The sequence below is a fragment of the Falco punctatus genome (genome assembly GCF_963210335.1).
Source record: "Falco punctatus genome assembly, chromosome: 12".
Classification (NCBI taxonomy): domain Eukaryota; kingdom Metazoa; phylum Chordata; class Aves; order Falconiformes; family Falconidae; genus Falco; species Falco punctatus.
This window is the reverse complement of record NC_137592.1, coordinates 33,896,735-33,917,573: the sequence shown is the minus strand read 5'-3', so window position 1 is coordinate 33,917,573 and position 20,839 is coordinate 33,896,735. Positions and strand designations below refer to the sequence as shown.

The window sequence follows — 20,839 nt, the reverse complement described above, 5'->3', positions numbered from 1 at the left end:
GCAGGGCTGGGTGCCCTCGGGGGTCCTGGCTGAGGTGGCTGGTCAGACAGGCGGGTGCCTTTAGGGAGCAGCGCTGCTGAGTGCTCACAGCAGAGAGAAATCCCCCCCCGCCCCCCTTTCCTGGCCAAAGCCCCTCTCGGTGGGAGAACCCACGCGTTTCCCTCCTGGGCTGGGTGCCGAACAGCCTTTCCGGGGCTTCCACCCGGGCTTGGTGCCGGCAGCCGGAGCTGGGGCTGGCCCCGGCGCGCTTGCTGACCGCTGGGTTCTGCGGCGTTAGCAAAGCCGTGGGTCCGGCCTCGGCCCTCCCGGAACGCCGCCGCGGCGGAGGAGCCAGGCAGCCCCGGCACGCCCGGTTAACGCCGAGGAGCGAAGGTGGTGCTGGGGGAGCCGGCGGCGGGCAAAGGCGGGGGTCACCCCCGGGGGCACGGGCCGTGAGGGGCGCAGGCAGGTGGCGGGGCCGGGCCGCTCCCTTTCTCACATCGGCTCTTCGGTCGCCAGCGAAAGCGCCGCTTCCCGGGCCGCAGAGCCTCTGCCTGCCCGCCCCCCGCGGGGACACGCGCCTGCTCCCCCGCGGTTTGCTAGCGCCACCTTGCGGGCCCTGCGGCCGGGGCCCGCTGCGCCCAGGCCTCGCCCGGCGGAGGGCCGGCTGCGGCAGCCCCAGGAGGCAGCGCTGGAGCTCGCCGAGCTCCCCGTGGCGGCGCGGTGGCCGTTAGCCCGTGCTGCCCACCGGCGGGGCGGAGCGGGAGAGGCGCCGAGGTGCCCTCACGCCGGCCGGTAGCGCGGAGGCCCGACCGGCTAGCGGGGGCGGGGGGTAGGGGCGGGGCTTGTGGCTGAAGGGGTGGGGCCAGGGGCGGCTCCGCGGGTGTGTGTGAGAGGGCGGGGCCCGCGGCCCCGGTGCGCGGCGGCGGCGGCAGCATGAATGAGGCGGAGGGGCTGCGGCAGCGCCGGTCCTGTCGCCCGCAGGTCATCACCGAGGACAGCCCGGTGCAGGAGGCTAAGGACGGCAGGTGGGGCTCGGCGCGGCGTCTCCTCGGTGGGCGGGGGGGCCTGGAGGGGCCTGCTGTGGGAGGGGGTAAGGCCTGGCCTGATGCGGGCCGGGGGGCGCTGAGGGCCCGGGCCGGGCCTGGGTGGTGTGAGGGGGAGCTGGGCTTGGCCCGAGGGAAGGGCTTGGCCTGGCCGGGGGTGGAGGAGGGGGGGGGGGGGTTGGGGGGTTGCTGTGGGGGCGGCTGGGAGGCCCGTCCTGACCCGGGCCCGTGGGGTGGCGTTGGGCCCGGCTGAGGCACCGGTGCTGGGAGCGGGCCGGCCCTGGCGGGGGTCGGTGCCCCGGGGGAGGCTGTGCTGGCGGGGGAGGGGCTGGCTGCCCCGGCGCTGAGCCGGCCGCCTTGCTTGGCTGGCAGCGCAGGTCGGTGCTGGGGCAGCCGGGGGTGTCAGCCTGCGGGGACCCCCGGCCTCCCTGCTCCCCAGCCGGGGCTTTTCTCCCAAGTGCTCCCGCTTCTGCTGGAGACGGCTGACGGAGGGAGGAGGGTTTTAGACAGGGCCTGACGCCTCCTTTAAGACAAAAAAAAAAAGTTTTAATTTGTGGCTGGTTTTGTTTGTTTTTTCCTATGAGTCTGTTTAAGTACTGTTTGTCTTTTGCTAGTCAAGAAATAACAGTTATCCCATTGTGGCTTGCACAGATCTATTGTGCGCGTGATTAAATCCTGTACAGCTCTGGTTAGTCTGTTTATATTTGGCAATAGTTTAAAGAGTAATCTGCAGCTTAACGACTAGTCTCTGTGTATCTGAAATAGAATAACCTTATAAACAGTCCATTTGTTTGTGGCTGAGTTCAAGAACATTCCATTTACAATTTTCTGTGTAGGGATTTTATACAAAACTAGCTTCGCTGTAACTAAAAGCAATAGCTGCACTAAGAAAGTGGTGATGTTTGCTTTGTCTTCTACAGAATAAGGTAGTTGATGACTTGTAATACTTTGGTTCACTATCTATTATGTGTTTTCCTGATCTGAGTATCTTGCAGATTCTTATCTCTGCCCTTCAGGGTCATTGGAATGGAAGGCTGTGTGTGATGGCTTGCATGCATAGGCCTCTTTTTGAAGAAGACTCATCAGCATCTCTCAGCTTGAGAGACAGCTCTTCCTGGCCTCAGCCTCTCTTGGTAACTTTGCTCAAATCAGTTAATTTCTAGGACTCCAGCAATGATCCAGAGTATCCACAGGCCGTATTCTCATGCTACTGTCCTGCATGAAACCAGTGGAAGAAATTCCGGAGGCTGCCTTTTTTCTGGCTGAGAGCTTTGGCAGAAAATCTTGATGATAGTTGCTTTCCCTTTGGTCCCCCAGTAGTTCCTCTGCCAAGAGGATGAGGCAGCCTGGACTTGTGGCTATGGTGACCCATAGTATCCTCTTCCCAGCCTACTGTGTCTTCAAGACCTGGTGCGATGGCTTCTCTTTTTAGTTTTTGGTGACCACTAAATTGCTGTTGTTATACCTGGAGTCCTGGTAAGTTGCATTATTGAGTTTTGTGGCTGGAGTCCATGTAGGATTAGTTGTCAGAGACACAACTAGCAAAAGATTTCTGTTTTGCTTATCAGTGCTGGTGAACCATTACTTCACAGATTCTTTCCAGTGACCAGTCAGTGACTTAGTTGTCAGTATTTTATATTGGGTATGTTTTGTTTCTTTACTTTTATAAGGGTTCTGAGCAGCTGACTTTTTAATTGCCATCTTTTTTTAAACTTGTTGGTGTTTATTTAAATTCTTGTAGTTTCATCACTGTCTAAAATAGGTCTTATGTTTTGCAGGCTTGAAGTGTGAGTTTGCTTGTCACCTCATTCTTCCTGCCTTTTTCCTTTATTGTCAATTTCTTGCAAGTTTGAATGGGGATCAGGAATATGGCCTTTACTTAAATCATGCTTTCAGGAGCTCTTAATTAAGTTAGCTTTGGCAGATGAGTTCCCATTCATCTTTATCTGCTTCCTTTTGTGTGAGCTATTCTCAGCTGTCACAAAGATGCTCCGGTGTCTGTTGACAGTACTTTTAATCTCTTAGTTTTGAGCCTTCATCTTTTGAAGTACAGTGGAAGGACAAGCCTGACAAAGTCTTTGTCTTTGTGAACTTGGGGATCTCCTGGTATATCTACCATCCACTCTCAATTCCACATCCAAAAGGAAAGAGACTGGGAGGTTGTTGCTTCTTGGAGACATCTGCTGTTAGAGTAGGAAGTGCTGAATTCTTCTAATAAATTACAAGGGCAGTCTGACTCTTGGGAAGTATGAAGAGGACAGTGTGGGTGAGGAACCTTGTTTGAAGCAGTTTCCCAGCCTGGTGCAGCTCAGGTGGAGATGGGCTTAGTGCTGTAACACTATTGAAGTTCATGATGGGAATGCTGCATTCCTGAGTGTGATAAATAAAACTTATTTTTTAAAATATCTGATAGCAGGAGTACTTTGGCATGCTGATGGAGAGGAAGTAGGCTCAGGTGGTCAGTGCCTTGGGGGAGATGGGGAAGGTTTGGTGGCTGACAGCACTTCTTGGAGCAAGCTGAACTGTCGGTGGCTTTGGGCTAGCAGCAGCAGCAGTTCTCGTCGTGGCAGACTGTCAGCATCCTTGTAGCAGTCACCTCAGCAAAGCCTGGTGATTTGGGCAGTGGCTTGGGACAGGCCTCCATCCTAACTGCCTACGTCTGGTGCCAGAAGAGAGGGGCTAGCAGCGATTGTGCCATCACGGAAGAGATGGGATGGATTATGAATCGTCCAACTTCTGTACATTGTGCATGCAATCAAGCAGTGACCAAATCCAGGCCTAGTTCTGTCCTTGCTGTTCTAGCCGCTGATCCCAAAGGTTACGTTGATGGTGGTATCAGTACTGCAAGCATGTGTCATTAACTCCCCAGTTACGACATTTGGGCTCTGGGCAGTAGTTCATGTTTCCTACTGCAAGAATGATTGGCTAATGAAGGGCAAAACGGTGGAAGTGGTCCAAGGATTAATGCAGAACCATCAGGCACTGTTTGCCTTTATTTAATTGATCCTGCAAGGAGACTGGCTGGCCGTGACAGTGAATTATTCAGAGTAGCTAAAACTGGGAGCTGTTTTTCCAGTTCAAGGCTAGGATTTGTTGAGCGTGGCACTGTGCTTTCCTCTGTAAATGCCTGATAAATGCCTCTAAAATTGTCAAGAACAAAATCTGTTTTTCTCCAGGTTTTTTTTGTTGTTGTTGTGTGTTTTCATGGTTAAATAGAAGATACTTAATTTCTTTTGTGTGCTGGGGCTTGGGTTTCAAACCAACTGCCTGTAATGTTTGTTTAGTTGAACTTTTCATCTAAAATTTGTGCTGGGATGGAAACCATTGTCAAAACTGAAGATCAAGTTAAAAAAATCCTAACCAAACCACACCTCCCTGCCATTTCTTGGGTGGCTTTTTTTTTCTTTTCCTTAAGTTAGCTGTGACTTGTAGCGTGCATGAAACCTGTGGATGAGAATACTCTGCCTCGTATGATGCTGGGATGCTGAGACTGAATAAATACCCCTTCCTGTTTTCCTAAGGAGTTCAAAATGGACCTTAAAGGTCATTCAGGATGATGGTTGAACAAAAGTATTTCTGGTTCCTTTTGTGAAGAAAATAGGCTCTTAAAGAATTTTTAAAGGTTATTGGATCTTAAAACAGCTTAGCTTGTTAATCTTATTTCTTGTCTCGTTTTGGCAGTACTTACAGCAGCAAGGTGTTCCGTGTTACCTTCTTGACTTTGGCTGCATCTCTGACTGTGCCCCTGCTTGGAGTAACTGTTCTACTGGATTGTCCTATAGACCCTCAGTCTATAAGGTAAGCTGTTGCTTTGAAATAAACATAATATTTGAAATAAATGTTACTGAAGCATAACTTTTCATATGTGTTCTGTAGTGTTTTGGAGGTTAATTGGTTTGTTTGTTTGTTTTTCCCCAGCAAACCAGAGTGAGCTGTGTAAAGTGGTTCTAACTGAATTAAGAAACTGGGGAGTAATTGCAGAGTTATCCATTGCTGTGGCTTGCTTCACATACCCAGTCTGTTTCTGAGCTATCTTATGCAGTTGTGTCACTACTGATCATTGGAGGAGCTGAATTACTTTCTTTGATCATTAATCTAGAAAATTATTTTCTGTTGTTGTGGCTGTCAGTGGAGCTTATGATTTACTTACGTGCACTGTTGCCTTCTGAGATGAGAACTGCATTTTCCGTAAGGACCAAGCCGTACCCCTTGCTGTTGTAGTTCTGTCAGAGAGCCTATTTCTCTGAGGGTGGAAATTGAAATGGATAACCTGACTGGGTTGATTTGGTGCTTTGTACCAGCGGAACCATATGGTGATGTTATATTTAACTGCAGATCTCGTAAAGTAGTGCAGCTGGGTGATTTCTGCCCTGTCTGGATTCATAAACATCTGAATCGAGATCTGTATCAAATGTGTAGTGTAACAGCAAATCAGCTGTGAGAGATGCGACCTGTGTTGGGAGAAGTTGTGTGTGAAATGCTTTGTTAGCATAGGGTGGAGTCAGTGCTCCTGGCATTTTGAAGTAAGTGAAAATGCTTAATCTGATAGGTATTTATGATCAGCTTGCTAATTTCTTAATGTAAAGGAACAACAACGCTTTAAATATCTCTGGAGTTGAAGGAAACTGTTAATGTGGTTGGGTAGTACTTGCAAGTCCTTCCAATAGGCTGTTAGACATCACTGCAAGTCATAGCGAAACCCTTTCTGCTGTGGCTGGGTTAACAAAACCCGATTCCCTGAAATGGATTGCAACTGAACAGTAATTCTGAAAGCCAACAGGATGTGTCTAGAATGCTTTTCCTATTATGTAGTCCTGGTCTAACTGTGGGCCAGGGTAACAGTGTTCTGCACACTTACATTTCTTAAAACTTTAAGTCCCTTTTACAAGACCAGGAGAACTGTTCTTCCTGCCCAGGTCACTGGCTTTTATTGCTGTACGTTCTTAATTAGCTTCTTATCTGCACTGCCAGAAGCGGTTCGGGTCCGTACATTAGATAGGATGATTCTGTGTCATGTTTGTGAAAAGTTTTGAAAAAGCTCGAGGAGGTAGATGCTGTCTGAATCAATCCCTTTGGTAAAGAATGCTTAGAAATCTTGTTTGCCAGCAGTGGTGTTATTCCTGTAAGCTGCTGGATATAATGAGGAATAAAGGGGGGAGGGAAGCAGATGTGATCTGTGAAACTCCATGTGAAATTCCTGCAACTCTGGTTTATTTCAAGTTCTTTCTCTATGAGCCTGTCTTGGTTAATACTGATCCCAGGGAGGATATTCTGCTTGCAAACGCAACTGTCCAAAGTTCCCGCAAATGAGTTTTTATCTGAAGGCCTGTTATTCTTATCTGAAACTCTGTAATGCTTGGAAGAGGGGATGGGAAATGACTTTGTTAGCGTTATAAAGACAACTCTGCTTTAAATCTCCTGTGGGCAGGAGTTAGTAATTCAGTTGGTGTTGCCACTGCACTAATACATACTTCAAGGAAAGTTTGCTGTAATCAGACAGATAAAAGTATGTATCTTTTTTCTCCTCCTGAATTGTGTTGTGAACCTTTTTTCCTCAATTGTCCTGGCTTTTATAGTTTGTGATTTCAGTTGACTACCCCCCGCCCCCAAGTCACTGAAGCTCTGGAAATTGTAGTCATTTTGACCATGTGAGTAGTAGAGTTGTGATGTGGTTGGTGACAAATGTTCTGGATCCTGTGAACCTGGGCAAGTGTTGGAGTGAAACCTTGTATTTTTAAGATTCTACAGGTGGAAGGCATTTGTTTATGGTCATATAAGGAGTTACTTAACAACAGCAACAAAAATTGAAAATTCTTGCAAAAAGGCCTAGGGAGCTTTAGCTTACTCTTGTGAATGAACACTTAATGAGCTTAGCACCCTGGGCGTGTATGCAGCTTTTAGTAATAACTTTAAATCCTTAACTCATGAAGACTGAGCTGCCGTATGTGTGAGTTTTTAAGAACCTAAGACTGAAACGTACTCAAATTTGTCAGCACAATTAAGGCTGGATTTCAAGCACAGGGCTTTGGAGCCTGATGTTTAAGTTGAAGCTGCATAGGCATCTTACTATTTCCTTCTCCGTATCTCTGTAGTTAGTTGGAAATCCAGTTAGCTTGAACCTGGTTATTTATGTGAAAAAGGGCTTGTAAGATTGGACCTTATTTTGTCATTTTGAGGTCTCAGTTCAATACCCTTTAAGTTTCTGTGTAACTTACTCCTTTGAGGTGGTCTTTCTCTATGAGAATGCATTCAAGTCATGCACGAGAATGTATGTTTCAGTGTGGTACAAGAGCACATGTTTCCTAGTGTTCAAACTACCAGAACACTTTTTTCCCTAGTTGTATGCTAGTTAGTAATTAAAAAATATTTTTGTCTCTGTGATGAACATACTAGACAGTGTCAGATCTTGGTGTATTTTAAAATGCCAGGCTTTTAAATTTTAAAACTTTTTTCCTCAGATGTTTTCATATATCTACTTAGGAAAGATACTCGGGTACAAACAACCTATTTGGCTGAGTAAGGGCGCAGTTACTCTTTTGTGTTGCGGCAATGCAGAAATCTTTGCCTTTGTGTAAGACGGATGAACTAGGAACATGTTTTTGGACTTGAAACTGTATAGCTTTCCAGATACATCTTAGGAACACATTAACACCAACTTCTCTGATCATCAGAATGAATTATGATCCTTAATGAACAAGAGTAAATTTTTCAGCTTGTTAGCTGTGTTTTCTTTTTTGAAATATACTGTTTGTAAAGCATAGGTCAGGTTTGCAGGAGTTGGCAAACTGGGAAAAAAAATGATCCAATACGTTGCTCAAAAGTGTTTGCAGAGATTAGTGCAAAGGATCACGAGGTCTGTGTTCTGTTTTCTAGCTTGAAGGAGCCTCCCCTCCTGACCGGTGTGCTAGAGCCCAATATCAAGCTACGTAAAGCCGAGCGGCTATGGGAAAATCAGCTGGTCGGACCCGAGTCCATTGTCAATATTGGGGGTAAGCACTGCCAAAATAAGCTTTTAAGGAAGGGTCTTCAAATGTTGCTCCATAGACAACGGTTTGTTCAGCAATATAGCCCTACATAACAAACTAGACAGGTTTTTATAAAACATGTGTTATGCAGCAAAAGCTGGCTGCTATGTACTGCTTTTCTCCTCTTTCCCCAGTATAAAATAAATCTTGTTGCCAGATTAAAAATCCCTGTCTTCCAGGGCTGAAAGTATCAGCAATGTAGTCGGGGGGTGCTTATGTTTGAAGGAAGTGGTCTCATTTTTCATTTGGCTAGTTCTTAACTGGGAAATAATATTTACAGGGTACTACCTACTCTTCGAATGCTTATTGCCTCTGTGGGAGCTGAGTTTTGTGGTGTTCATTTTTGCTTTACATGGCAGAAAAAATGTAAATGTGCTGGTTTATCAATTTGATATTTTAGTGTGCCTGCAGGCGTTACAGGTGCCATCCTTCTGGCACATGTGTTCTCCCCAGATCACAAACCCATGTCACCTCTGAGCAGTTTCTAATGAGGTGGCTGGACTCAATGGCATGACAGCCACGTAATAGGAAACCAGCTTTGTGCAGGGGTTGTTCCCCTGTGCCTCCTGAATGGGGGTAAGGCTAGAAACTACTCTTGACAGGAGTCCTTGATTGTTTTAATATGAAAAGGAAAGGGTGTGGGAGCTGCAAGCAATGCCTTTACTGAAATATCCTTCAGTACAAGAGGTGCTTAGTAGCTGTATCATTTATTTTCTTCTGCTATAGCTTCTAATAAAGTAGTAAAGTATTTTAAAATTATTTTACTCGGTAAGGAACAACTGTAAATTCCTTCCTCAGATTATGCTTTTTCTACCTAGCTCTGTTAACGGTGTGCTAAAGTGACTACCTGAAGCTACTTTTTTTTTTTTTTTTTTCTATTACCTAATTTCATCAATCTCATTGGAAACTCCTTACTGAAACCTTTCTGCAAGGGACAACTGAACTACGGGTGAAATAATCAAACTGACTGGGAATAAGTTTTGTATGAATAAACATTGAAGTCTTAGTCCCTTTTAGAAGTGTAATTAGCAAACTTTAAATGTCAGCTAAATTGGAGATGGAAAAGCCCAGGTAATAGACTCTCTTAATCCAATGGTCTTTCATTTAATTCGGTTGTATCAAAAAGTTTTGTGTGTTGTTTGTGTTCAGTGAGTCTGTCTTGTGCGATCACATTGCTTGGCATGGATATAGTGATTTGGCAATGCTTTTTATTTGAGTGGTTGTTAATTGCTATGGTTTTTGAAATTCTTCTCCAGAACTGATACAATACGAGCATTGGCAGGTGTCCAGTAGCCTATGTGGACTGTATCAGAATGAGAAGGTTTATCTAGGCATTCTCTCATTGAAGAGTGGTAAGATGGATGCACTGCCTGATTACATTTTATGATGATGTAGAAATTTTCCCAGAGGGATCTACCCAATATGTCCACCTTTAACCAAGGATTTGGACCACTAATGGATGAAAAGCTTCGTATACCATATTCATAACTCCTAAGGCTTAAATCCTGTCTCTTCTATTTGAGTTGCAAGAAATCTAACCAAATACTCTTTATTTGCCTTCATCTTCCCCTTTCTTCTTTATTCTTTTGCTATGACTGAGGAAGACTGTTAGTTCATTTTGTCTTAAACATGAATTCTGCTTCGTGCTGGTAGAAGCATCATGTGGAAGGATGTTTGCCGCTGCTGCTTTGTGATCAAGCTAATCACACTGGTTGTTTCTGCAGATGTGCTATTTACTGGGACAGCTGATGGGAAGATTATCAAGATTGAAGATGGGGAAATACAAACAATAGCCAGAATTGGCCATGGTCCTTGTGGTGAGTGACAGCTTCTGAATATAATGTACCTGAAAATGTCTGGGTCAGAGCTTGTGTTGATGAAATGTGTTCTGCCTGGGTTGCTCATGCAAGTGCATATCTTCCTCTGTAGAGGTTTTTAGCAGAAGTACTAACACGCTGTATGAATGAAGTATGAGTGCAGATATGTATATAAGCACTGGAAGGAAAAGCAGAACAAAGGGTCAAAAGAACAGGAATGAGTGCTCTTGATAACAAAGGATGTTTGTTCCCAGCAGTAAAATTTTAGTCTTTTAGTCCGTCTAGAAAAAGCATGTATCCTAAACAAGAAAAAAATGGGCAGCCACCTGGCCTTATATTTATGGAAGCTGAAGTCGGCAAGATTCTGAGATAAAGGACCACCCCATAAAATGAGGACTCCTAAACAAGTGTGAGGGAATGAACTCTGAGATAATGTGTGAGTGGGAAAGATCAAATTATTTAGAGATTTCTGAAAATAAATACCACCTTCCCCATCTAGGGAGTTTTTCCTTGTGTCTTGCTGTACTAATTTCCCATCCTCTGTTTGTAAGTACAGTGAGGGGTTGTGGTGGCTGCACCTACTTTAGCAGAGATCTTCCATTGGTCATGATATTTGTTTTCTCACTGCTGAATTGCAGTTATTTCTTGTTGACACCACATCACTTTCTGAACCACTTACTTAACAACAACGCTTCATTTAGTGAGATTTCTGGAACTGAGTGAGAAAAACTGGTGGTGGCTTGTTTATTAACAGAACCATTTCTGTGGGGAAGCTTGACGTTGGCCATCTTGTTCTGTCTGGGCGGTCTGAGAAGCCTGGCTGGTGTGTGCTCAGGGCTTTGGGTAGCTTTGTTTGTGGTAATGATGTAGAACCTTACAGGAGGTTCTGCAGCCCCGTGCTGGTTGCCAGTTAGACAGAAGTTATGGACAGGAACTGTTGCTATCTCTATGTAGCTTGCATTGACACGTTCATCACTTTAGCTTTGCAATTTTACGTGGGTGTTCCTGTGGTTAGGATCTGGATTGATTTGGAAGCCCTCTTATGGCTGCCTAACAGGTAGGAGAGCCTTGGCACCCACTGCCAATGAAGTCTGCTGCCAGCTGATCGGAAGCTGGACCCCCAGCGGCTGCGTGGGGGTGAATGTGGGTTGAGGTGGGTGTGAAGTCACCTTTCACTGCTCTTTTCCACTGGACTTGTACAGAGAGCACTACGTTGAACTTGGGACAGGTGGGAAGGTTATGCTGCCATATTTCTTTGGGGCCAAAGAGGTAGTGGGGAGCCTAGACTTCAGTTTTTGCCCTCCTCAAGTTGGGGAGGGAAGTGGGAAGGCTGTAGTTGACTGCCTTCTTCTCCAGGAGTTTCTCTTGTTAATCTTTCAAACCATGGATGTCCTGAAGTTCTCAGTTCTTCAGGACTCAAATAGATAAATTCTTCAGACTTGCAGTATTCCCCTTCCTCCTCGTATAGAAGTCTTCAGTGTCTGTCTTAGCAGTTTCATGACAGCATTGGACCCTTCCAGAAAAAGAAAGTTCCAAGATGTGCATGTGTGTGTTTCTTTTTTTGTTGTGTGGGTTTTTTTTTCTTTTTAATATATATATAAAAAAAGAGAGAAACTTGCAGTAAAACTGATTCCTTCTGAGAAGCAGCATTTAGTTAAATCCAATTTTCTGACATTTCAGCCCTACTTGGGGCAGCTGTTACCTAGCTACCAGCCTGGCAAATTCTATGATTATCTCTAGACTGGTAAAAACATGGGGATATCTATTTCACTCACACCTAGGAGAGCAAGAATAGTTTCTTTAATGAATGTGTGTGGTGGTGGCTGCAGAGTTTTGTTAAGCTACAGTGTGACCTATATAGGTAGCCTGAATGTCTTGTATTTATTTCTATTTGGAAAACCATTTAAAATTGTTTTCTAAGGAACTCGTGAAGATGAGCCAGCCTGTGGAAGACCACTTGGCATCAGAGTGGGGCCAAATAACACCCTTTTTGTGGCAGATGCTTATTATGGACTCTATGAAGTTAATCCTGGTACAGGTATGACTTTTCTGCTCAGAAGTTCTTCTCTTCCACTGACAGATCTGGGCTTCATTTGCAGTTTTGCCAGACACTGCAGGCAAAACAATGCCTGCCTTCTTTCTAAAGTGGTTTGGAGTTGTCTGGGTGAAATATTCCATGCAAGAACCTGATATTTATTGTCTTGTAGCAATCACTTCCTCTATCTGTCTATGTGGATCAGAGTTACCAGTGGCTTATCTTGTGGTGACATACGCTTTTGCTTGTCAAAATTGGTACCTCAGGATCCGTGAATAAAGCTCTGTGTAGCTGCTTCAGTTTTCATACAGGGGAAGAAAAATATTGCTGTTACAAAAACTTTTTGTCATGCTTGTTGTACTTTCATTTCTGCCTTGATCTCGCTGTGTGGAAGTGAAGAGCTCTTAACTTCCCTGTAACCCAAATCTATAGAAACTGAAGAAAGATGTATTGTGGTGTGGCTGAAGATCAAGTGACTTGTTCCTGCTGAGAAAAGCACTGTTGCATCGTGCCCTTCATTGTATGTCACTGAGCCAGATCTCAGTTTTAGGAGCTGTGCTGTCAGAAGGCCATAGTTGCTTTTGTGTAGGGTTGACTTTCAGTTTACACCTTCAGATTGGCTTCAGGTGGGGAGAGGGAGGCTAGCCAAATGCTATGTGAAATGTAACCGAAGGGCTCAGACTGTGTGGCTCTAGGAGGTATAATCAAGGTCTCCCCTTTTGATGGCAGATGGCTACCAAATTAGCTCAGTCATAACAGAAACAAGCAAACTAGTAAACCCTGAAGAGTATTTTCTCCTGGTCATTCACACTGTGTTGAGTTGTTCCATTACAACACAAAACCTTATTACTTAAGAGGCACAAATGGAAAAAAAATGTGAAGTGCCTGCTAATTTCATGTTAGCATTAACTCATTTCCAAGGCAGGACATGCAAAAGCTTGTCTTGTATGCTTTTTTTCTTTCTTTCTTGTTTTTGTAACCAGGTGAAACAAAAATGCTTGTGTCAACCAAAACACTAATTGAAGGTCAGAAGTTGTCATTTGTGAATGATCTTACAGTGACCCGGGATGGGAGGAAAATCTACTTCACTGACTCCAGTAGCAAATGGCAAAGACGAGACTACTTATTCTTGATTATGGAAGGCACAGATGATGGGCGGCAAGTATCTCTTCCCCAAGGCATTTAATTTATTGTAAGCTCAGCTGTAGGAATGGACTTCACTACTTCCTTGGTCTTCAAGCTTGTTCTCTTTATAAACCACCTGTGTAAATGCTGCACTGTCCAAGAGAGGATGAGAAAATGTGTGGATGTTGCTAATGAGACCTGCAGTAAAATAAATGAGATTCCTCTTTTTCCTTCAAGAGGACTTGCATGGAACATGTATCTTAAAAGGGGAGGTGTTAGCTTTATGTTCAGCCTAAATCCTTCATGAAAGCTGTCAGTCTCAAGTGGCTTAGCATTTCTCTTTGTTCATAAACAAATGCTTCCTGGTTCTTGTGCCTTTTTAACTTAGGTGAAGTTCATGTAAGAGATGATAGAATGCCTGGAGTATTAAACCAAGATGAATAAATAATTTGTCTTCACTCAAAACCATATATAATGCTTTCTTTTTAGCCTGCTTGAATATGACACAGTAACAAAAGAAGTGAAAGTCTTAATGGTGGGGCTGAGGTTTCCTAATGGTGTCCAGCTCTCTCCTGCAGAAGACTTTGTTCTGGTGCAGGAGACAACCATGGCTAGAATCAGGAGGTGAGTATGACTTTTCTGAAATTATTACTGCTCTCTATTTAGAGGTAGTTTAAATGAGTCGAATGACAAAAGAAACCCTGCACTCTATTTGTGCCTAGTTATCAATGGCAAAGAAGGTGGCCTTCATCAATACTTCATTTTTTTTCTTTCACTGTAAACATCTGAACTGCATAATCTTTCCATCATGGGCTCCTTGAGCATAGTGGGTAAGCTGCCTTTTGCCCGGGGAGAGGTATGTGGCTGTGCTGTGTTTCCCTCTATGAAAATGAGGGGAAAAAATAATTTTATTTAAGTTAATTCCTTTTGGAACTTTTATTTATTACTTAGGACATGTTAACTCAAGTAGTTTAATCCTACTATCTGTAACTTCCAGGTATTATGTGTCTGGGCTGATGAAAGGTGGAGCAGACATGTTTGTTGAGAATATGCCTGGTCTTCCAGATAATATCAGGTTAAGCAGCTCTGGAGGATATTGGGTAGCTATGTCAGCTGTCCGGCCCAATCCTGGATTTTCTTTGTTGGATTTCTTGTCTGAAAAACCATGGATTAAAAGGATGTTATTTAAGGTAAAAAAAAATTAAATTAAAAAAAAAAATCACCTTTGGTATAGGAATGGAAGTGATAAATATTTGTTTGTCCTGTTTCTTCCTCTTCACAAGAAGATTTCTAAAATTTTTTTAGTGCTGTGGTTAAAAATGTGGTTCTCCCCAGGGAGAACAGTCCTTATATATTCATAGGTAGTAAAACTAACATTTGCTTCTCTGAGTAGCAGGTACACATCTCTTAATTTGTCTTCCATCTCGATCTCAGAAAGAAAAAGAGACTATCTCTGCTCTAGCCATGCAGCAACACAGGATCTACACTGGGATATGTGAAGACTTCACCTTTGTACCTGAAGTGCCTAAACTCCTTATTGCCAGGTGTCTGGAGAGCATTTGGGAAGTCTGACCTGGTCTAATGACTACCCTAGGCATCCTAGGAGACAGTGTATATGTTATGTGTGCTGCTAGGTGACACTTTGTTCTGACTCAGTATGTCTGTTTTTATGTCGTAACTCCTTTAGGATGAGAATGAGCAAGTATAATGTATTTTGTAAGGAATATCTGATGCTAAAGAAATGGCATGGTGCTTCTTAAACAGTACAAAGACTTGACAATACTTCTGTTCTCAAAAAAAAACCCAACAAACCCAAATAAAAAAAATCAACAAGTAATGTTTAGGATGGAAGTGCCATTTCAGCTAAGCGAACTGTGCTGTCCCTGCAAAACCTGTTATCTCTCCTGGTGCAGCGTAGCAGCCTGAACAAACTGATGCTATGGGGAGCAGAGCATGATGCCTGCTACTTGGCATCATGTGCACCAGAACAAGCTGATGTCTCTTGCATGGACATCCTTTCAGCCTAGTGATGGAGTAAAGTATGCTTCTGCTGGTCTTTTTTTTTTTTTTTTTTTTTTTTTAAAAAAAAAAAAAAGTTGGCTTTTCAGATGTTTATGTGTTAAGCCTATGTAATAGTGTTTACTCAAAACGTGTGCTTGTGTTTTTAGCTGCTTCTTCCAAGGAGTGTGGAGTGGTCTTTGTGTAAGTGTCTGAGATCTAACTGTGGAGGACAAAATCTGTTGTTGTTAACTTTCTTTTTTTTCTTTTCTTCTAGTTGCTGAGTCAGGAAACTGTGACAAAGTTTGTGCCCAAATATAGCCTTGTTGTTGAGCTTAGTGAGACAGGATCCTACCGAAGAAGCTTTCATGATCCCAATGGAGTGATGGCAGCTTATGTTAGCGAGGCACACGAGCACAATGGATATCTTTACCTGGGCTCCTTCCGGTCTCCGTTTATTTGCAGACTTAATCTTCAGCATGTTTAACTGTCCATCCATGATAAAGTGCCACAGTCCTATAATACTCCAGAGGTACAAAGGAGACATGTGTTTGAGGCAGTGTGTGACTAAAGGCAAAACGTGAAAGTCTGTTAATGTGCAGTAGCACTGTTCTGTTGCCACAGGAAAACATACAGCTTGCTGTAGTTGTCCTCTTCCTTGGTTTGACTGCTCTTGCTTTGGAGTTGGCATGTGTAATTATTAGTATCTGAGGAGTATGGCGGGGCATCTTCATACGGCTGTGTGCTACTCGAAGAAAAGCCATTCCTTTTCCATGCCCAGCCCTGTTTGGAGTCATCTTAAAGAGACATCATCTGTTACCTTTAATGCAAGTCTGTGTTGCCTTACACTGGAAGGATTTGTGATGTATGGAATTTAGTTGTGTATGATTTGCATTGAAGAGGATGTCTTGCATGTGTTTATTTCTGGTTTAGAACCTCCTGTTTAGGAGTGATTACAGTGCATATTCTAATGTCATACCATGGTGCTGTGGTAAGAGGCAGCAACATCCAGAACATGCCTAGAAATCTAGTTACACCATTTGGGTTTCTTCAATTTCAGCCTGTGTAATCAACATCAGATGCTACAATTAACTGTTAATCAACATGCAGAATCAAATTTGATCATTAAATATGGACTCCTGTGTTTCTTTTAGCATTGCAGTCAGATGATTAATGAAAGTTGTATTTTCTATGTTATTAAAGACTAGTGCCAGTGGGTTTAAAAAGGGTCACTTGTAGTGTTTCCTCTGTGTTTACCAGGTCCCCTAAGTCTCTTGTTTGTTATGTAGGTGGCTATTCCTGTGAGGTGCGGGAGGGAAGAGGGCCAGCTGCAGGACTCCTCCTCAGCACGCTTTGTATGGAGAACTGGTAAAGGTTTTGGGGAAGGCTGAGGTCTGAAGATGGATGTAGACCGAAAGGGCCCCTGTACAATCTGGTGAAAGTGGATGAGGAACGCTTTGGTGGAAAATCTTGGAATGCCATAGTAGCTCATGGATGTTTTCTGACATCTTCCAAGGAACCGGTTTACTTCTGTTAACAGATATTCTGCTTGGTAAATCCAGAGAATGCTTTTCTGTCAACTACTATAAAGGAAAGGCTGCAGCGTTACATTTTAAGTAAGAAGTTTTGCATCTTGAAGAGTTGAAGGGATTAATTACCTCAGTAGCTCTGATTTAGTGGATTGGTTTGTGCTTTGGGATTAAAGACCTTGCTGCTCTCTTCTTCTGCCGCTGGGTGATAGTCAAACATAAACTTCTGCTATTGCTCAATTTCCTCACCTTTGAAAAGGAAATAATCCAGATTTGCTTGATAGGTAATGCAAAGCACCAGTGAAGGGGAAGGTGATGTTTAAAATGTGATCTGCTTTCACGAGCCTTCTGTGCTTGACTATTAATGGAGGGATATGCAAAAAAAAGTGATTCTTTTTTGTCAGTGCTTCTGTCAGCTGTGTTACTACCAGGCTGCAGCAGTCGTGGTAGCTGATGGCTGCTGAATCAGGCTGACTTATTCCTGCAGAGGCCGGGGGCTGCAAGCCCCTTTGCTTGATCTGGTGGTTGCTGCATTTGTGAGGGAGCTCAGTAGGAGGCAAAAGAAGCCCAGTGGGCGAGTTGCTGCAGGCTCTGACCTTTGGTCCAGCTGAGCCCTATCTTAACAGTTTGGAGACGGAGAGAGAGTGATACTGTGGTAAGCTTGAAAGGCTGGGGTGGTGTGGCCTGCCCAGGGTGGGCAGACTTGCTGCGGGAACACCGAAGAAGGGCTGAGAACGGGATGTGCTTGCAATGTCTCGTTCTGGGAGAAAGCAGGAGGGCAGGCAGTTCGAACAGCAGCTGGTGCGTGTTGCTCTGCTGGTCCTTGCAGCTATCTGTCCCATTCTGGTGGGACACGAAATTTGAACTTGGTGGGATCATAAATTGGAGTGGAAAAATCAAGTCTGCTGTAAGGCTTGTTTCATTCTGGTGCTTTGGTAGCCTTGGGGCAAGCACAGCTTTGCCTGTTATTGCGTAGTTACCTCTAGCGATTCATTTGCCGAGGTGTCTGACTGAATAACTTGTGCTGTCTTTTGTAATGAAGTGGTAGACCTTGGCTGTTTTGGCATGCCAAATGTGATGGTTTTTGTGTGACTAATTCCCTTTTAAGACACTGTTCCTGAAGTTAAGAAATGGGAAAGTAAGTTGTAGCACTGCTGATGCCTGAGGGGAGGTAAGATGTATGAAGAGTTTCTCTTGAAAGTGTTTTTTTGTGGTTTTTTTTTTGTTCTGATCCTTTTTCTGCTCTCCCACCCTCTCACTCCTTCCTGACCACTGTTGGAGACTTAGTACGCTGATCCTGTGGCCCCACCAAAAAGTTCTTGATCTTTTTCAGTTCTCTTTGAGCTCAGTGGCAAGTACAGAAGACCCAAAGGCCATGCAAATAACTTGCTTTTGTTGGGGAAGGAGAAAAGAGAATGCCAAATATAAGAGGTGTCTAACAGAGTATGGCTTTGTCTGGGGTGACTTTTTTGGGTGGTCTAGCCCAAACTGTCTGTTGTGGTTTAACCCCAGCTGGCAACTAAGTACCACGCAGCCGCTCGTTCGCTCCCCCCCCCCCCCCCCCCCCGCCCTGGTAAGATAAGGAAGAGAATTGGAAAAAGGTAAAACTTGTAGATTGAAATAAGAATAATAATTGAAATAAAGTAAAATATAATAGTAGTTGTAAGGGGCAGGGGGGAAGAAGAGGAATAAACCCAAGAAACAAGTGATGCATAGTATGACTGTTCAGCACCTGCTGACCCATGCCCAGCCAGTCCCCAGGCAGCGATCAGTGGCTCCTAGCCAACTCCCCCAGGTTTATATACCGAACGTGACACTCAATGGTATGGAATATTCCTTTGGCTGCTTCAGGTCCTGGCTCTGCTCCCTCCCAGCTTCTTGTGTACCTGCTCACTGGCAGCGCAAGGGAAACTGAAAAGTCCTTGACTTGTTGCTAAGTAATATTTATACTAATTAAAACATCAGTGTGTTATCAGCATTATTCTCATACTAAATCCAAACCACAGCACTAAGAAGAAAATTAACTTTATCCCAGCTGAAGCCAGGATACTGTCGGACAGTGGCCAGGCATAAGTATCTCGGGGCAGGTGCAAAACCACTAGAAATGGTTAATCTTCATGGCAGAACTGAAGCCCAGAAGCAGCTTCCTCTAAAGGAAGATTGCTAGTGCCCTTAATCATCTGGGCTGTTGGCTTCTGAGCTCTTCTCTTAATCCTGTGGTAGCAGGCTAGCAGGAAGAGTTGTTGTGCCAAGTGCCACAGTCAGGAAAGGAGGCTGCATACCATGAAGATGCTGGAGCTGTCTGCGGAAGAGTCACCCTGTGGGGAGCAATTTACCTATAAAATGCAGCAAGTCGGTGGTAAAGGCTGGTGCTGTAGCATGGAGGAAGCTGAGCTGATGCCTTGGGCAGTTGGGTTTCCTGACCCTGGCATCTCATGAGAGTTTGGTGACTATTTTTTCTGGCTGGTGGTGCGGGTTCTTTGCTGGCCAGACCTCTCCAGCTGTAAGGAACGGGCCTTTTAGCTACAGCTGCATTAGAAATAACTGCAGGCAGACAAAAGGTAGGCTCTGCGCTGAGGGCAGGAGGTGAATTCTGGGGTTCAGGGGCAAGCAGGAATTTGTACTCATAAAAGTCTTTATAGTTTCTGATGTCTTGCCCTGCCTGTCCTGTATGCCCTGGGCAATAGAAATTTGTCATTGCTCTTGTCTGTGCTTTGTTAGAAAGTGGCTGAATACCTGTCAGTCTAAATGGGTTTGTCTAAAGGTTAAGCCTGTGGACAGTATGTGCAGTTCTTTCAATTTAATTTTTCTGAATGAATAAAGCCTGTCTGTCCAGCCTCTACAAATAGAGTTCATCAGGTACACGTCTGGTCAGTCAGCAGTTCCCTTTAAAAAAAATAAAATAAAGACCCCTGAAGTCTGTAAAGCACCAAATGTAAACTGTGGTAGGTGGCACAACTTTATCGTTCTAAGCAACAAACTTTGTATGGTCACAGGCTGCTTAACCAGGCCATTGCTACTTCATTTGTCATAAGAATCTTAACATTTCATTTTAGCTGGAGCTTCATGGATGTAAATATGGGTTGGCCTTTTCCTCAGAGAGAGGGGATCTGGCTGTCTCCTGTGTCTTGATAGTGACCTGGAACTTGTCTGCAAGGTTTCTCAGCACCGTGCTTGGCCCTGCAAGTTAAGAGCTCAGCCTGAAGCAGAGCAGGATGGCGGCGTGTGAGGCACCAAGGTCTAGGAGAAAGTCAGTATGCTTGGCTCTTCCTGGTGAGAGAGATGTCTGGCCCAAGACTGCTGATCCCTCCATGGCTACTCAAATTGAAAGGAGGCCAATTACTGTTATGATGGCTGCTATGTTGGTGGGGGACCAGCGTGGAATCGCAGGTAGAGGTGTCATTGTGCAGTTGAAGGATCTTGTGACATGTATCTGAATGCAGAGTCCGCACACCTCCAGTGCAAGGAGACCCAACGCCTGCAGAGGCTGGAAGGGGTGCCTTTCCTGAGCTCAGGTGGTGGTGGCTCCCATTCCTGGTGCTGTGCCGAATCCTGGTAGTCCATCCTTAATATGCAGAAGTAGGGTGGTATATTGTTGAATCTGGATGAAACAGGTTGACTGACACACAGCTCTTTCGTTACTCAGTGTAATGGTTGCTTAAGAACAGTATTTTCATAGATGCGCAGGTGATTTTAATCCCTGGTTGTTCCTAAATGCGATCTTCCCAGAATAATGCAGTAGCATTAAAATACCTGTGTGTGGTGGGTTGACCTTGGCTGGATGCCAGGTGCCCCCAAAGCTGCTGTGTCACTCCCCTCCTCACCTGGACAGGGGAGAGAAAATATAACGAAAAGCTCATGGGTCAAGATAAGGAGAGGGAGATTACTTGGCAATTACAGTCATGGCCAAACAGACTTGACTTGGGGAAATTAGTTTAATTTATTACTATTCAAATCTGAGTAGGACAATGAGAAATAAACCCAAAACTTAGAAATACCTTCCCCCTGACCCCTCCCATCTTCCCGGGCTCAACTTCCCTCCTGAATTCTCTACCTCTTCTGCAGGAAGCAGCGCAGGGGATGGGGAGCGGGGGCTGTGGTCAGTCCACCACCATGCTGTCTCTGCCACTCCTTCCTTCTCAGGCGGAGGGTCCTCACACTCTGCCCCTGTCCCAGTGTGGGGTCCCTCCCATGGGAGACAGTTCTCCACAAGCTTCTCCAGCATGAGTCCTTCCCACGGGCTGCAGGCCTTCGTGAACGGCTCCAGCGTGGGTCCCCCCCACGG

At 44.8% G+C, this 20,839-nt stretch overlaps 2 protein-coding genes across 3 annotated transcripts in view; both read left to right on the top strand.

The window, feature by feature from the left end:
• The window catches only part of ACSS1 (acyl-CoA synthetase short chain family member 1), a 46,985-nt gene extending 42,162 nt beyond the window's left edge, over positions 1–4,823 (top strand). Inside the window, exon 15 of the mRNA XM_080408906.1 lies at positions 4,707–4,823. The gene's annotated coding sequence lies outside the window, so the exon portion shown is untranslated. The remainder of the gene's footprint in view (positions 1–4,706) is intronic.
• APMAP (adipocyte plasma membrane associated protein) lies at positions 852–16,253 on the top strand. 2 transcript variants are annotated; one of them, XM_080408909.1, is made up of 10 exons: positions 852–1,007; positions 4,707–4,823; positions 7,899–8,014; positions 9,307–9,402; positions 9,775–9,867; positions 11,789–11,905; positions 12,886–13,060; positions 13,517–13,651; positions 14,025–14,217; positions 15,303–16,253. In XM_080408909.1, the coding sequence occupies exons 1-10, from the start codon at positions 916–918 to the stop codon at positions 15,510–15,512; spliced, it is 1,344 nt and encodes a 447-aa protein (XP_080265035.1). In that variant the 5' UTR covers positions 852–915; the 3' UTR covers positions 15,513–16,253. The 2 variants fall into 2 exon arrangements, with proteins under 2 accessions (XP_080265035.1, XP_080265036.1); XM_080408910.1 differs by lacking the exon at positions 9,307–9,402.
• The last annotated feature ends 4,586 nt before the right edge of the window (positions 16,254–20,839 follow it).

What these genes read in the sequence shown, in the direction of transcription:
- APMAP (XM_080408909.1), top strand. Translation starts at nt 916, where the DNA reads ATGAATGAGGCGGAGGGGCTGCGGCAGCGCCGGTCCTGTCGCCCGCAG. An exon ending in ATAGACCCTCAGTCTATAAG is followed by an intron (nt 4,824 to 7,898) that starts GTAAGCTGTTGC and finishes TCTGTTTTCTAG; the next exon opens with CTTGAAGGAGCCTCCCCTCC. An exon ending in TGAAGTTAATCCTGGTACAG is followed by an intron (nt 11,906 to 12,885) that starts GTATGACTTTTC and finishes TTTTGTAACCAG; the next exon opens with GTGAAACAAAAATGCTTGTG.